This window comes from Lytechinus pictus, chromosome 13 (genome assembly GCF_037042905.1).
Source record: "Lytechinus pictus isolate F3 Inbred chromosome 13, Lp3.0, whole genome shotgun sequence".
NCBI lineage: Eukaryota > Metazoa > Echinodermata > Echinoidea > Temnopleuroida > Toxopneustidae > Lytechinus > Lytechinus pictus.
This window is the reverse complement of record NC_087257.1, coordinates 22,355,214-22,373,036: the sequence shown is the minus strand read 5'-3', so window position 1 is coordinate 22,373,036 and position 17,823 is coordinate 22,355,214. Positions and strand designations below refer to the sequence as shown.

The following is a 17,823-nucleotide window of genomic DNA, read 5'->3' as shown; positions in this document are numbered from 1 at the left end:
TTGACCTAGGTTTGACAGTATGTAAGTATAAAACTATCAACGTTCATCTAAGAAGTATAATTTTTAAGATTTTTACAAAAAACTGCCTAAATTGAAACAATATTGGTGGCAATAAAACCAGACATTCATACTTTTGGTTTCATGACATTTGCTCTGGCGACAATTGCTCCGATGGAAAATCTGCACATTAAGCCAAACATAAAAACCTAACTTCCAAAACTCCAAAACTAATAAACCCTATGAATCCGTATCTTTACATTATCCTGAACCATAAACTCTATTACAGTACTGACTCTAACCCTATGCCATCTGAGATGTTAAGACTGGAGCTATTGTCGCAGGAGCAAATGTTGCATCACCACACTTTACTCAAATCCCAAGTGGTCTTTAAAGTGTCAAGCCAATTCCACTAGTTTGCCCTCCATAGTACACTGGTAGCTTGTTGAATAAGAAATAAGCTATGTGTGTACAAACATATTTGATACTCTATTCATGGAGGATGATAAATCTGCTTTAGGTGCCTTGTCAAAGTGTGGATAGTCTTTTAGCAAAAACCCTGCTATAAAGGCACTATGCATCTTTTCATAGCAGCTTTCCCATGTGAATGGCAAAGTTCAGGCTTGACAAGGTATGGTATATTGTGATATCAACTCTGGTGATATTTGAATACCCTACAATAAAACATCGTGTAGCCGTAGTATCTGGGCAATAATTGCTTTAACTGAATACCATGCAGTCTTACAAGAAACATTGTCTCTTCAGTTAAGGGGTTAACATCACAAAAAAAATGTAGTGGTATTGAAAAAGAGTTTAACAGGAACTTTGTTCCTTAAATTCATGAAAAAAAAATGACTACCCGACATTGCACACAGAGGTTGAATACATAAATGTTCTGGTTTTGATTTCACAAGCATGTGAACATTTTAATAGTGCAATAACAAAAAATTCATCTTCGTTAAACAAAAAAAATGCCAGTGTTAAACAAACTTAAAGGTACATCATGATTTGTTTTTAAATTTTCACAAAAAATACCTAATATCGTCCCAAAAGTTTTCAAAACATGTCAATTTTTGTTCAGAAGAGGCTATTTACAGTCTTAAATTTTTCTCAAGTCCTTCCATGTAATTTACTCATTAAAATACATATACTAACGATTTCAAAATCGACATACAGTTTTATTTGCAAGTCAGCTTTACACCATTCAACTGCTAAAACAATTAAAAAATATCTGAGATTTTTTAAAACACATTATTTGCAATCAAGATTGACAAAAATATTTGGTATGTAATCCAAAGATTCAAAACACTTATTTGTGCACATCTATGAGGATATATATACCGATATAATTGCAATTACCTGAATTACAATTAATTGAATATTAAAGCTTTAAAGGAATTATATACATATGTATATGTTGAAGCTAGATATTCAAGTGCCACTGACATCAAGAACAATGATATAAAATCTCAAAATAATCTAATACTACCATCTTAACTTCATTGAGAAAATGAATACCGACTTTCGTTTGGACCAAGAAGAGATCATGATTTGACATTTAATATAAAAAGCAGGCAAAACATTATTTGTTTTATTTTCAGGGGCTAATTTTTACAACCTACTGCCTAAATCTGCAACATTGTATAAACTTTAACATTGCAGAGAATACAGATTTTCCCGAACTTTTTCAAGCATTTCGGAGGCAAAATCACCCTGAGCACCTGTTTAAATAATTTTTCCCTGATTAAAAGTCATTTAACATAATTGTAACAAAATTAATATGAAACAGAATTCAGGTGTCCATTAATTTATCTCATATTTTGTTGAATCTAATATTCACCATACCCAAGCACTCTTTACCAGAAATTACATCGCATAAAAATGTTGTTTGCATGGAATAGTTCCCTCCACAAAAACTTGTTTGTTTTCAATGATAAAGTAGTTTGGGGAAATTCTTCAAAATCATGCTTCTACTTGGTCAAATTAAGACCAATCAATTATCAACACATCATATTAATCGTGTTTCTCGGTTCTCACACCCTATCCCGAAACAGAAAGGGAAATTTGCTTCAGATAAAGAGATATAAATTGAAGGATAGAAAGCAGAGGGAAAAGAGATACAAATAGAAGAGAGTATTTTAACAATTCCCTGGTTACAAATAGAGAGATTTTGAGATCCTGTAAATGCCTACTGGAACTGAATGGTCTGCACAAACCGTACGGGAATGAATTCAGTAATCAACAGGTTGACAAATCATTTTGGACATAAAAAGTTACCCCATTCAAACCATGATCTCTTAATCTTGAATTATTCAACCAACAAACAATTATGAGAGTTGCATTTCTAGAACTAAATTCAATCTACAAATATTACTAGGGCAGAGATGAGAAAAAGGACCTCAGGGTTTTCTGACCTCGCTTCTCCACTCCAGTTGTATTGGGACTACCATCCATCGTTTTGGTTCATTCAGCCCTTTTCACCATTTTTTTTAGCTATTCAAATCCCAAATTTGAATGTTTACTTCCTATAGATTTAATCAGTCTCTTCTGTAAAATTTAGCAGCTGCTACTTCTAGTCATATTTCTATGATTCTGTACAATTACAGATCATTTGTATCAAACTATTCAATTTTTCTTCTGTTTGCATGGAATTTAGGCCAACAGGAGTTTCCAATATCAAGTATCATTATTGGTAATATTTTGCGTATTGCGTACACACTGAGTTAAGTGCACAGCACAGTGGACTGTCTTCCAATGTTAGAGAATAGGATTAGTTTAAAAATTGTTTGAACACTCAAAATAGAGAGAACACATTTTATGTTATGGCCAAATACCTACTGTGAATTCATGGTAAAAATTTATTTTTCCTCCACACTGATCATTCTTCTAAAATAAGACTTTTTAGAAAGCCTTTTGAGTGAATTGAATAAATAATGTAAGAGGTAAGATGATTAGGATACAAGGCCGGTTAATAAGGTAGTCTGGACAAGTGAGGTCAGATTTTGTCCTTAATATCCTACAAACAAACTATTGGGCAATATTTAAAAGTGAACTTGAATATAATATGTACTTCAAAGTGTACATACTTTCTCATTTCCTAGTCTTGTAATGAAAATATAGCATCCCATATATACGTAGTAACAAATATATTTAGAATTCAAATTATTTTAAGGATGAATGTTTTCTTGAATTATTTCTGGTACTGTATAAGGTACTGATGAATTGTAATTTGTTTCATGAAAGAAGAAGGCCTTAATCGAAAGTATGAAGCTATTTGATCCTATTATTCTCAACTCCAATTCAATATTACTAAAAAAAAGATAGGGGAAAAAAATCTAACTAAAACTGATCTTCGTTCAAGATGTATTGCAGAAAACTAGGATAAGATTTTTTAACGGTACATCTGAAACCCTAATTGCAAATTTGGCAATGGTATGACAAAAGTTGACTTCATTGACAATTATACAGTTCATCTATTAAATCACAATTTGCTACAATGTTAACATACAATTACATTATGTAAAATTATAAAGTGGAAGTGGTAGCTCAAGTTTGAGACAGGATTGACGTGCGTTCTGACTTGGAATAGATCATGTCTAAATAAATGCCATCATATAAATGCCTACGAATATCATTATCATTATCTAAAATTCATGTGATCTACATTACTCGACTTAATTTCGTAGGGAGCTGTAATCAATTATGATGGCGCATAATGGGCACATCTCCTTGTATAGAATATGCAACTAACATCATTTATTTTGCCAGTCTTTTCCTTATCACTATTGCAATAAAAATACTGTCTTTTTTTAAAACTGAATCAAAGTATTCGCATTTTGGGTATAAGGTTTGGAGGGGGGGGGGGGTGGGATTGGCTGGTGGGCAAGACATCAAGAATTGAATTACATTTTGTTTAAGTGATTGATAGTTTTTTATTGTGTCAGTTTAGTGATGCAGTCCTTTCAGATTCAATTCATAATCATAGTATTTTAACCTAGACAAAACGTTACAAAACTAACAAAGTTTAGCAAGTGCCTTGTCTTGCATTGTCTAAAATGTAAAAAGGAATATTTGTAAGACCAAAATATGGCATATGTGAGTGGATATATCTAATTGGATTGCTTGTCACTATCTTAGAAAAAATATGTTCCTGTTTCCAAATTTTGCTGGAGACTACTTATCATACAACCAAAAACAGAATGGGACCTCGTTAATTTAAGAAAGCATGTTTCATATTCCTACAAATAAATTTCTTTCTCTTGTAGCAAAAAAAAAAACCCATACCAAATATGCACTTCACAACCAATATAATCGTAAATATTATTATTATTTTTATCATTATTATATATTTGTCACTGCTAATGGAAGTGTTGCAACTTTTTCATAAGACTAATAATGCCAAGTAAATCTCCCTCCTGCAAATACAACATGTAATGTAACAGGTCATCTAAAGATTTGGTAAAGTATCAATAATATGAATTATTTTGGAATATTATGAAACTTCCAATATTATAAGTCTGTAATGACAAATATATCTTTTTCATCAATTGATTATTTTTGTGACAATTTCACTTTTAAATTTGAGGACATTAAGCGTCCTCTTGGTAATGTTCCTGTTAACTCTAATATAAATGATTGCATGTCATCAGAAAAAGTACAAGGATTATATCCTGAATTTTGAGCCCATTATATGGTTAAGAAATTGTTTTACCCAATCTTTTTGATTCATTGAAGTTTGGTAGTACAGTCATATTATAGGCAGCCCTAATCTTGATTTATAACTGTGACAGGTTAGCTTCGAAAGTTTCCAGTAATGTATGGTTTGTAAATTTCACAGAGCGTCGTCAACTAAATGAAGTTTGAATGTTACTTCATGTTAATTTGAAAAACTTAAAACTACTTTCTTTCTGGAAAGGTGAGAAGTTTCATCAAATTTCAAATTGTTTTTATGGGTCAAGGAAAAGACTGGTAAAATAAAAGAATTACCCAGAATAGCAAAAGTATCTTGGGTGTTGAATATTAATACCGATGAATATAAAATGACTGCTACTCTGTAATTACGTATGATTATGCCATCAACTTTTCCTATTTTAGTCAATCCTTTAAGAAAACAGAAAAGTCCATTTAAACTTTTAATGGAAGTTAATCCTCCATTTTTATCATATCAATGTTCATATTAATGTCTTTCAAATCATTTCATGTCTTGGTTCAATGATATCCATGGCACAGAAAGCTGGAACTGTGTTATGTCATCGGGTTACACGAATCTCATCTCTTGGGGTAGGCATTATTCAGGTGAATTTGAAAATATGTGAAAGGTGCCCCTTTCCATGACCTTCTCATCATACAGTGCATGTGGTACAATTTCATGCAAGATGTGGACCTATCACATACTGCAGCATCCATTACAAACACTAACTATGGCATGCGCAGTGTGATCAGGCAACACCTGCAGAAGTTCACAGTGACACTGATGTGAGAGGCATGGTGGAGCCATTCAGATATGGACAGTAACAAGACCCACCGGTAAACATCCAAGGCTCTCAAGGACTATGCGTACATTCTTGGGATGATGACGAGCACCATGTTGATGGTTATGTAAGCATATTCTTTGTAAGACAGCCATTACAGTCTTGAGTAAATGCTCTTTGACACCTCATCTCAACACAAAAAAAAAAGGTGTCTTTCATATTAATTACCGGCTACTTGGTATACAGAACTTGAAGATTACTGGTCATGCTACAAGTATCAGCAAAGGTTTACACATTTGCAGCAAACAACTAAATGTGTCGGTTGATTTCCTGTAGCCTTTGAAGGTTCTACATCTGCACACAAGATGGCAGTAGCTCTAAACATACATGCAAATGATGACTGTAGACATGGCCAAGAAGTGAAGCAGTAGCTGTAGAAAAGAGCTTACTTCTTATAGCCTTTGGAGGGTTTTAAGGTCCTATTACTGCTCTCAAGATGACAGTAGCTCTTAACATACATGGAAACGATGGCGATTGCAGACATTGCTAGTACTAAGTGAAGCAGTTGCTGATGAAAAGAGGTGACATCTTGTAGCCTTTGGCGGGATTGATGGGTTCTGTGGTAGCTCATATGAGATGGCAGTTGCTCTGTGACATACAATAAAACGTTGATGATTCTGGGTAAAGCTATGAAGCACAGTCGATAATGCAAAGAGATGACATTCACTCCAGAAGATGCAAAATTTGACATGTACAGCAGACTGTAGATAAATGGACACCACACAAAGTATTTAGTACATGTACGCAGTAGGTAATATACAGTTCCGAAGACCACTATCCTTGTGGAATTGGTTAGAAGAAATTTCCTTTTTGTTCATCCTCTGTGTGATAGGTAAATAAAAATGTCTGGGTGCTAGTATAACTTTTATCCACTGGAATTGCTTTGAGTCCTTTGTTGCAAGTAGTGCAAATCTGTGTCTCAAGTTCATCTTGGTTGTATTAGGGGAAGTAAGTGATGTCAATACATGCACAGCCCTAAAAAGTTGATCCACTGGATGTGTTGTCCGAGGGTGATCTTTCTGATAGCCTTGATGGCACGGCATTGAGCATGTCAAGAACTTGAAGGATTGACATGCAGGAATATCACCAAACTCATACCCACCATGACAAGGGTGTTCTTATAGCAACCTAAAAAAAAAAAAACTTCAGATATTTCTTATCCCGGTAGCTAAGTGATTGGTGTCTCTTCTTGTTGTTGAGTGAATCCAAGAATGAAGGGTTGAACATAACCCTTGCCGATTTCATGTTTCTTGTAAGTTGTCAAAGTTCGTGTTCCTATTCAGCCGATTATTTTTCCACATTGTTGCTAGAACCTGTGAGCTACTTTCAGGACAGCAGAACTCCTCACCAGAATGATGGCAAATCTGTGAAGAGAATACTAAGGCATACACATCACACCACTTACAATTCACCACACAATTAAAAACATGGTGCCCACATATGGTGTTTGCAGGATATGAAACGATGATGCAACTATCACAAAATATACAATTAACAGTTACATCAAGGATATATCAATTTACACCATTATGCAAAACAATGCACTGATTGGATGGTTATAAACTTGTAGAGGACAATTTTACAAGGAGCAGAATAGATGATAGAGAATACAGACTTCCTCGATGCCATTGCTGCAGCTTCTGCTTACAGTTCAACCTGGGTCACTCTTGATGGCTTTAGATGAGTGAAAGGTCTGCAGCTGGACATCTGCCATTCTATGTGGTTCTTTCTGGATCCAGGATGAGTTGTGTCACTTTCCTTTTGAGTTCATACTAAAGACACATTGATGTGGGCTAGGTCAATCATATGCCTGTTGGAAATGTAAGAATACAGGAATGATCCAGGGATGCTAACCTGATCAAGAGCATTTCAGTATTTTAAAGGCTGAAAATCAGTATTTTGGTAAGAAAATCAGTATTTTCACAGAGATACCATAGGACAACACATAAACTGAAACTTTAGAAATCAGTAATTTGCATGAAACTACCAGTATTCTTTCTCATTTTTCAGTAATAACTACTGAAAACCACTACTACTTGGCAGCTCTGATGATTATAGGCCAAGACAGAACATTCAATATTGGTCATAACACTTTCTCAGAAACATGCTATGGTGAATCAAGTTTCAACATCCTATCTGATGCAATTTGAATATGGATTGTTGGATTATGTCTTACATTTCATAATTTCTTTTGATTGGATAAAATTGATGAAATTGAGATTGATGTTCCATTTAATATTGGGGTAGGGAGCCCTTATCACACATCAAAGGAATTCTCTCTGTATTGTTATTGAAATGGTGAATTCAGGGATTAAATCACCCTTTAGCCACTGCAGAAAAATCTTGGGTATTTCCCTGCATCTTCATACTCAAATTTATTGTTAAATCACGCATAATGTTATTCATAATATTGCAAAACACACGAGAAATGTCCTTTAATTCCTCACATAGCTATTGGAGCATGTATTTCCTTAATATCCTAGTAGTATAAGAGAGCAGAGGAAAGACTACTAACCTATGGAATCTCTGTTGGAATATATGAGCATGTTCTGGGTTATGATATCCAGCTGTAGCCTTTCTCTGCTGGAGGTTTACCTTCAGATACTGAAAGAACATCATATAAAACAAGGATTAAGACAAAGATTAAGGAAAAAGATGTCATTTTTTTTCAAGCCATGAAAACTTTTTGTAGAAGAAACTGTCTCTAATGGGGCGTCGCAAGAAACTTGCGATCAATTGCAAGTCTATTTTTGTTCCAAAAATCAAGCATATGCCGTGCAATTAATTGCAAATTTGCAATTGATGGCTAATCTGCTCCATGAAACAAGGAGTGTAATATGATTTACTAAAATTAAAAGAGATCAATCAACTGTAAAATTGCAACTGAAAATTTGCAATTGATTGCAAATATTTTCTTCCAACACCCCCTTAGTGATGAAGAGGCCTGGGGTTGAGGGGATCAATGACATGTAATAAGACTATGACATGATCAAATCATTGTGATGCCAATTTTCATCCAAACAGATTTGGATAAATTTTCAGTGATTTGAGTGGTATAATGTGTGTTCATTAGTATATCAAGTAGGGTGTAGATTTCACCATGTCTGTATAACTTTGGGAAATGTAGCTGAGCTTTGCTGCACCACATCTGAGGACCGTTTCATGAAAGTTGTCAGCACTGACAAGTTGCCTTTCTCCGACAGTTACTATAGTAACAGTCAGAGGCCAGTGCCTCTCGGCCAATCAAAACCTAGGATTTCACTGAAATTGTCAGCACTGACAACCTTCATGAAACACCCACCTGATGAGCATTTGATGAAATGTTTTGTCAGTGATTTTCACCGAATAACATGCTCTCGGCCAATCAGATGCCACGGTTTCCAGTAGCTTATAACAAAATTCAGTGAAAACCTCAATATGTTGCATGAAATGCTCCCTTAATGCACATACCTTGATGGGACCGATGGAGCGAAGCAGGCCCTCTATTCTCTCCCTCTGCGTAGAAGGTGCCAGTCCATGGATGGCCACCGATGACAGCTGGTTGGGGAAGGGGAGCTGGGCTTGACCACCTGGGGGTATGACGGTCCTCTGCTTGACAGGGGCTGGACCTGGTGGAGGGGCCTCACCCCCTCTGGATGTGGTCAAAAGAGGGTGCAGAGAGGGAAGAGGTGGTAGGTTTGGTTGAGATAAAGAGTTTGAGAGTATAAGGAAGAGAAGTAACAGTTAGAGGTAAGCAGACCATTAAATCATTGATGGAGAGAGAGGGTTATATAAATAGTGAGGGATAAACACATGCAGATAGGGTTGAAAAAAAAAAAATAGATGTACACTTATCAAAATATGACAGTCAGATAGCTGAAGTGAAAGTGAATGATAAGATACAAAAACTGAATTTCATATGCTTTGTATGGGGACCAGCTGGTAACATAAAGGGTTCTGATCCAAATTTCAAACAGATCGGGACTTGTTTTAAAAAAAGGTTTGACCTCAAATTTAAGAGCGATCATACTGCATTTCCAGATCTCACTGTCCCATACTACATGTATATATAGTGGTAAACAAATGTGACATTATCTTGTTAACAAGTAAATTTTGAAATTTTATTCTTGATGAGAGTCATTTCCACAAGCAATGCTTCATATGGCCATGGATAAAGAGCATACCTACGGGCAGCCATGACGAAGATGCATTTAGAGTATAAAAACAATCATGGTTTGATTCGCAGGATCGATTATTAGTCCTTGATAACGCTGGGTGGCATGGAGGCATTCAAGTACCATCACATTGATTTTCACTTTTCTCCCAGATATAGGAGCGCCTTGAGCACCTAGCAAGGTGGATACGTGCGCTATACAAATCCTATATTATTATTTATTTTTATTATACCATCTCCCTACTTCTACATCCAGAAACTAAATCTCCTGTCAGCTTGTACATTTAGCTTGATTGCCTTTTACCTGATAATCATTCTTTGTACTGGTTGTGGCTGCATCTCCTCATGATGTTGCTGTACATTCTGCTGCAGTAGTGGTGGTGGTGGTGGTTGTTGCTGCTGCTGGGGTGGTAATGTAAGTCTATCATGCACCCCACCCCTTCCCCTTCCTCGCCCCCTCTGGAGGTTGCCCCTTCCTCCTCTCATACCGCGATTTCCCCCAGGGTTATCTGGCACCATCTGTTCCTGCATCCCATCCATTCGTCCTTGATAGCCACCCCTTTGGTTTACAAAACCCCCTCTTTGTCCCTGTTGCATGCCTCCTCTCTGTCCAGGCATACCGCCTCTCTGTCCAGGCATACCGCCTCTTTGTCCTCCTCGCATGTTGCCCCTTCCTCTATTAATACCTCTACCGGAGGGGTCATGTCCTCTTCCGGCATTCCCTCTCATTGCACCCCTCCCCTGCATCATCCCTCTACCCCGTTGGCCACCTCGCATGGTCCCTCTACCCCTCCGCCCACCCCTGTATGGTCTACCACCACCATCATTCCCTTGATGGAAGTTCTGTGGCATGAGCACTGTCCTTTCCTGGGGTGGGCCATCTTGGTGGAACTGTTGGCCTCCAGGATGGGGTGCCTCTGGGTGTTGTTGGTATTCCTGGTTGGGACCTGGGGGCGGTGGTTGGTTGGGGGATGGTCCTCGCTGCTGGAAGGAATCCTGTGCGAAATCTTGTTGGAAATCATCTTGCTGGAACTCTTGCTGCTGTGGCGGGGGCATGGAACCGGATTGAGACCCTCTCCTACCTCGTCCACGTATCTGACCGCGACCTCTGCCCCTGAATTGACCTCTGACTTGGCCTCTCATTTGATGTTGACCCTGAGTACAACAAATATTGAATAATTGTTTCACACAGAATAAATAAAAAATGCACAATGACATTAAAAATCATACTATTCATTCCGAGTCAGAGATTTAGTTGTCACTTTCTGTTGGGACACCAGTTGCTTTTTTCCCATACTAAGTTATGCCCAATAGAAATCATGTAATGCTCCATATTTCCAATCCATTGCACCATTTGGTAAAGAAACAATCTCACTTTCCTTAGCCACTGATGACTGAAAAAAGCCAAACAATTGTTTCAAAATCTCCCCAATCAAAGCTTTTTTTGGCAGTCCCTACACATTCAAGGTATAACAAATTCCAGCACTTTTCAAGGAATTTGGTTAATTAATTGATGGGTCATTATCTGCAACTTAGTATTTGAACAATCCAAGAAATTAAAGGACTATTTATATCATTCCCATAATCCACTGCATTTTCAAGTTGATCAAAGTCAAGTAAAAGTAATATTAACTTACTCTTCCTCTATATGCCTGGCCACCAGCACCACCACCTCTGTTTGGAGGGGAGGACATTGTGGTCTGGGCCCCTCCTAGAGTGGGGATGGGTTGACCCTGCGGTGGGCCCTGAGGTGGTCCACGAGGTGGGCCCCGAGGTGGGCCCTGAGGTCGACCCTGAGGAGGGCCCATACCTGTTAACACCTGAGAAGGACACATTGATAAGAAAAGAAAATGGAAACTGATGCTCATTGGAGTGTACATTAATAGTGGATCCATAATCAACTTAAATAGGTACTTTGTCTCTTCACTGCTATCATTTCTGAAGCCCACAAGTACAAACTTGACGTTATAGTAGTCCTATCATTTTTTTTTTAAATATACTAACAATAAGAAAAAGATACTAGAGAAGTTAAAACCATTTTTGCAATACCACCCTAAGAATCACCACCATTATCTAATTTCATACAGCATTTCCCCTCATATGAAGTGTCACCAAATCTTGCGCCATGATGACACTCAATCCTTTCAATTCTTTCAGTCCTACGCATCCTCATTGTTCAGCCCAACCTTACTGCGTTCCTTCTTCACCGTATCTTTCCATGTAATCTTTGGTCTTCCTTTTCCTCCTACGCCATCCTCCTCCTTCAATTTCATTGGGTATCACGCATCCTCTTCATTCAGACCAACCTCACTGCACTCCTTCTTCCCATAATCTTTGGTCTTCTTTTACTTCCTACACCTAACAACCCTTAACCTATTGCCTACTAGAACCAGTAGGACCCTATACAAATCTAATCGGAATTACATAATCCAGTAGTCGGTAGGTTAACATTGTGCCTTTCTAACCTTAACATTTCCCTGCTCTCTCCACTGCTGACCCGGTGGCTGCTGCGGATGTTGCTGGCAACCTCCTTCACCTCCTACACCTTACAACCCTTAACCTATTGCCAACTTGAACCAGTAAGACCCTATACAAATCTAATGGGAAGTCAGTACTTCAGTAATCAGTAGATTAATATGTGGTGCATTACTAACCTTAACATTTCCCTGCTCTCTCCACTGCTGACCCGGTGGCTGCTGCGGATGCTGCTGGAAACCTCCTCCGCCTGAGTGATGATGGAATGGAGGAGACCCCTCATCTACAAAGGGGACACAAAAGAGAAAAAACTAAAAATATCAATAATCAATAATTAAAATATCAATATTTATGTTATTCACATTACTATGTAACATGCTTACTGTACACATTGAAGTGGTAGTTATAAAGTGATTATTGATTCAGCAGATTTCCAAAAATATTCAATTTAATCATTTAGTCAAGAGGGATGAAATATCAAAGACCCCATCTCATCTTTCATTTGTTATTATTCATACAGATGAATGAAAAAACCTTACATAGCATCTGAGCTTAGCCTTATTTTACTTCTGAGTATCTCAGAATAGAAACGGCAACAAACCATTTATGGAATCCCACCAACACTGGAATGGTGATCAACATACTACACTGCAAAAACTCCGGTGTTGATTTAACATCAGCCCGGAATCTATATATGTCCACACCAGAGGAGTATTGAAACAACACCGGTTTGGAATCAAACCGATGCTGTTTTGATACTAATTGGTGTTGTATAAACACCTATCTGGTGTTAGATCAAAACGAAACTGGTGTTGTTGAACACTTCTCTGGTGTGGACATGTATAGATTCCGGGCTGGTGTTAAATCAACACCAGAGTTTTTGCAGTGTACTTACCATGACTTGCATTTTGGTTGGTGTTGTATACCACATGTTGCTCCTGTTGTTGATGGTGAAACTGTGGTGTTGTCTGACTAGGTGGGGAGACCATCTTTGGTGGTCGACTCTCCTGCTGAGGGCCTGAAGCGCTCCCTCTACGCTTCATGGGAGATTTGATCTTCTTTGCTGTTGATGGTTGGTTGGACTAAAGTAGAAAAGGAAAATATAGGAACTAGGTTATAATGACAAGCTTGTTGGTAATCCACTAAAATTGCCTGACACTGTGGTTGATTCGTTAATACACTATATGAACAGGTACAGGTACACCATAAAATTGTTATTGTGTGGATTATATGAAGTAAAACTGAAATAGGTAGTTACATGACAGTTTCTCTTACCATAAAATGACATTTTCTTAGAAAGTTGAGAATGATTCTGCCTGTCTAACAGATTCACCATGTTTAACGCATTCCTATGAGACATTAGGAAGTTAGTTTGTCACAGTATCTACCACAAAAGAACATCAATGTCACTACTCCAATCTCTCTTTTGAAACCTAACCACCTATTTATACTTACTGTGCCTCCTTGTTGCTTCTTTTGTTCTGATATTCTTTTCTTGAGATCAGCTTGTTTCTGTGCTGCCAGCTGCTGACGTCTCTCTTCCTTTCGTTTCATGATGGCCTCCCTTAACTTCTTCTGCTCATCAATCATAACCCTCAATTTCTTAGTCTCTGCTTCCTCATCAATCTAGTCGGGAGACACAAAGCACGATACTCAACATCGATACTATTCTTTTTTTTTTTTAACCTATATGACAATTCCATAAAATACTCATCATTGTCATCATCATGTTAGACCTGTTACCATGGTTACATTATGTATCATTACACTACTCAGATAGTCATTTAGCCCTTATAATCTACAAAAATAACACCTATATCATAATACCCAGGGGCTGCAATTTCATTCTATGGGTATAAGGCAGACCCACATTTTCTCTATTCTACTTCAATTTTTTCCAAAATGCTCAAGCTATAATACATTGAGAGCGTTATATCTTTTATATGAAGCACTTCCATAAAATAATCAACTGTTACATGTATGTACGTCCAACCCAAATTTTATTGATTTCACTTCACTTTCAAACTACCCAAGGCATGATACTTTGAGAGACTTAGAGGCAAACTTGTTAACCATTATGCAAAAGTTATTAACCCTTTGGGTAGTTATATAAAATGAAACATAAAACACCTTTAAAACTGCCAAAATATTTCACCAAGTTATATACGATACATCTCTCTCTGCTACACCCAGGCTATAGAATAAGCTCCCTCTTCTAAAATTGTCATCAACATTGGAACAATACAAACAAATCTGAAGACCTACCTATTCAAATAATCTCATGTTCAGTATGTACTGGACTAACATAAACAGTTTCAATGCCTTGTAATTTAAATTCATTTCATCTTGTATACTAAGGAAGGATAACATATAGATCAAAGTACCCCTTATTATCTTGGGGGAAAGATGTTACAGAAATATCATTGATTATTAATCATATCAAAATAATAATCTGGTTGTTTACAAGATGCTCAAGACAATCATTAACGCTTGCATACTTATCATTACCCCGGCCATAGGATTCAAGCATCACCCTCCACTCCCTGGGGAGTATTCCAGCTGGTCGCCATTGAGGCTCACACAATGCTGGACAGGCTACAATGACTTACACACACCTGGTACCCATACAGCACCTGGGAGGAGTGTGGATTGACGTCTTGCAAAAAGATGCTAGACCCCACGCTGGGATCGACTCTCTGATTACAAATGGAGAGTCAGAACCAAGACACTGCAAGGGGAAGACTGGAAACTTCTGCAATTTTTTTGAATGCTCAATTTTGTAAGTGGAGAAGGCACCAACTAGCATTAGGTAAGTAAACCTTTGCACATCGGCATGCGGTTGTGTATTTCGCACATGGGGAAAATGACGGAGGAGGTAAGTGAGGCAAAAGGGCGGTGCTTGGAGATAATTCCACCTCCATTTTCCCAGAAACCTCTAAGATATATTCATCTATAAGTTTATTAGATTTTTTTTTTCGCAGAAAAAAATGTTATATAGTGAAAATCGCCTCTTCCTTCACCCCTCCACCATTTCCCCACGTTTTATACATAACCCAAAATGGCGGCACGCAAATGTATACTTACCCAACGCTAGAGGGCGCTCTTTCCAAGCGTTTCACTACACACTCTATTGACTGTCCAGTGTTCCACTTGTAGTGTCTTTGGTCAGAACCACCTACATCATGGCTCTTCCCATTTGGAAATACAACAAAGATATGAAATTGCTATTTACCTGTCCTTTAGATGTGCCTGTGGCCTTTTTACTTGAGATGACTTGTCTGAGGTCTGTAGTCGGTGCTTTAGCTTTGGCTCCCTGGGCAGCCTGGATCAGTTGACTAGGAGGGGGTACCGGTTTCTGAGGCCTGCCAAAAAACATAACAAACGATCACATATAACATAATTAATATGCACTCTGCTTTTTTACTGAGAAAGAGAGAGGGAGAGGGCAGGGCACGCTACTTCTATGCAGGGGCCAGTAACACAAAGCTTAACAATGATCGTAGAACATGTTTCCACGATTGATTACATTGAGTACATTGTACAATCATTTGTAAAAATCAAGCGTACGATTAATCGCTACCCTTTGTGTAACGGGACCCAGGTGTATCTCCAAGTTAAGAAAGGCTTTATGATTTCCCTTCAATAGAGCAGACAATATTTGATATTGAAAATCACTGTCCCTGTACGAGCATGATAATGAGAAAGGTTAATACCGGTGGTGGTCTTGAATAGTGTTTGTTAAACAGGGAATAATTTTGTTTTACAAATTTGAATAGCTTTTTTGATCATAAGAGAAAAGCTCTCAAACTAGGTAATGTACAGTCTATGTGAAAATATGCTATTCAAAAGACTTTATGCATGGCAGTCTTTAAAAAATGTGGAGCACATTGCGATGCAATACCAGGAAAATTATTCCGTTAAGGGTAAGAATAATTAATGAATTTGTTATTATTATTATTATTATTATTTATTCGGCCATTAAAAACATGCAAAAATTGTACAATGTAATTACAAAAATACAATCTGAAATTGGATAATTGAATATGGGTAAAGTAGAAATGAAAGAAAAGAGTAAGAAAACGTTTTTTCCATGGGCCAGGGCTCGCAAAAGTAAAATTCAGTACTATTGCCCAGAGGCATGCGAGCCCCCATTGAAAAAGAGTTAATCTGTTAAAATGATTTAAGGCGGTGATCAGGGTTGGATTGAACCATCATTGTATATTCAGACGGCAATTCCTAGGTCATCATTTCACCAGACATGAAATAGCCATTATTGTTTGATATGGAAGATATAGAATGAGCAATGGATCCACTGCAGTACTAGTTATTCAATATTAATGTGATTAAAGCCATGTGTCATGTAAATTACAGTAGAAGCTGTATAAGTGGATTTCCTTTAAGTCCAATAAAATGCATTTTAAGTCAAAGCATATTTAAGATAAGAATATTGTATACAATGTGGGGGCGTCGTGGTCCTAGCAAAGGTGGATACGTGCGCTATACAAATCCTATATTATTATCTATTATTTAAAACATCTGCTATTTACATGTACATTCATGCAAGTCAAAAAGATTACTGTGGTTCCACAAAATTGAACTTATGCAGTTTCTACTGTAGTTGCATTCACAAAGGCGTTCTGTGTGAGATTCAACTGTTGCCTTTTGATTTGAAATATACTGGTTTTATACACAGAAATTAATATATGGGACCACATACAAATCTGACAAGAATTGATTATATGATAGTGAATCAGCATGTCATAAGCATTGAGTAATTTTAAGTCTTTATTTGATTAGCAGTTCTGGAAATTAGCGAAAAGATTTTGAGAGTGTTGTGTACAGTCGTAAGTAAGGTAGCAGTCATATTCCCTAATGTGATAAATATACTTACGGCCGTTGTTGTTGAGGTGACTTTTGTCTCACCGGTGCCATGTTTTGGTTGCCTCTCTGCGCTTGCTGTTGAACAGGTCTTGGACCCCAATCAATGTCATCATCATCATCATCATCATCATCACCATCATCATCATCATCACCATCACCATCATCACCACCACCACCACCAGCACCACCACCACCACAACCACCACCACCACCACCACCACCATCATCATCATCATCATCACCATCATCATCATCATCATCATCATCACCACCACTATCATCATCATCATCATCATCATCATCATCATTCCAAAGTTTTAAATCCAGTTTGTCCCCATGAACGTGGGTGGCCAGATTCATCTCACACTCGCAGCAATCGCCCTTATTTCAATATCAACACCAATATCGACATCCACCATGATCAACTATGGATGTTTGGTTTGGTCAAACTTTTCAGATATTTCTGATTAATCATATGAAAGCATTTGAAGCATAAATCATCTTAATTAAATGAAAAGACTGAAACCAAAGAGAATATTCTCACCTTTCCAAAAATGGAATCTTTGTACTGAATCATCTAAATATAAATTTATTAGTGTTCCTCTATGCTATGAAATATTATTTTCACAAGGGGGCCAATACCAGCCTAAACAATACCCTTTAATTCCTGTCGATCAGTACATGGTAAGTTTCTCATCACTGATGTCTCATGAACAGCGATTCTTGAAATACATCACATCAACAGGGTTCCAATGAAATGTACAAACAAACAAAACTCTTCAGTAG

The 17,823-nt window shown here is 37.4% G+C and overlaps 1 protein-coding gene across 1 annotated transcript in view; it reads right to left on the bottom strand.

Moving 5' to 3' along the window:
• Nucleotides 1-890: 890 nt before the first annotated feature.
• The window catches only part of LOC129274308 (RNA-binding protein 33-like), a 36,383-nt gene continuing 19,450 nt past the window's right edge, over nucleotides 891-17,823 (bottom strand). Inside the window, exons 12-21 of the mRNA XM_064109000.1 lie at nucleotides 17,048-17,135; nucleotides 15,389-15,518; nucleotides 13,612-13,782; nucleotides 13,052-13,238; nucleotides 12,329-12,439; nucleotides 11,319-11,434; nucleotides 9,986-10,836; nucleotides 8,979-9,159; nucleotides 8,044-8,132; nucleotides 891-7,338 (exon numbers count right to left, since the gene is read on the bottom strand). Of these exons, the coding sequence (XP_063965070.1) occupies nucleotides 7,296-7,338; nucleotides 8,044-8,132; nucleotides 8,979-9,159; nucleotides 9,986-10,836; nucleotides 11,319-11,434; nucleotides 12,329-12,439; nucleotides 13,052-13,238; nucleotides 13,612-13,782; nucleotides 15,389-15,518; nucleotides 17,048-17,135 (1,967 nt within the window). The 3' untranslated portion in view covers nucleotides 891-7,295. The remainder of the gene's footprint in view (nucleotides 7,339-8,043; nucleotides 8,133-8,978; nucleotides 9,160-9,985; nucleotides 10,837-11,318; nucleotides 11,435-12,328; nucleotides 12,440-13,051; nucleotides 13,239-13,611; nucleotides 13,783-15,388; nucleotides 15,519-17,047; nucleotides 17,136-17,823) is intronic.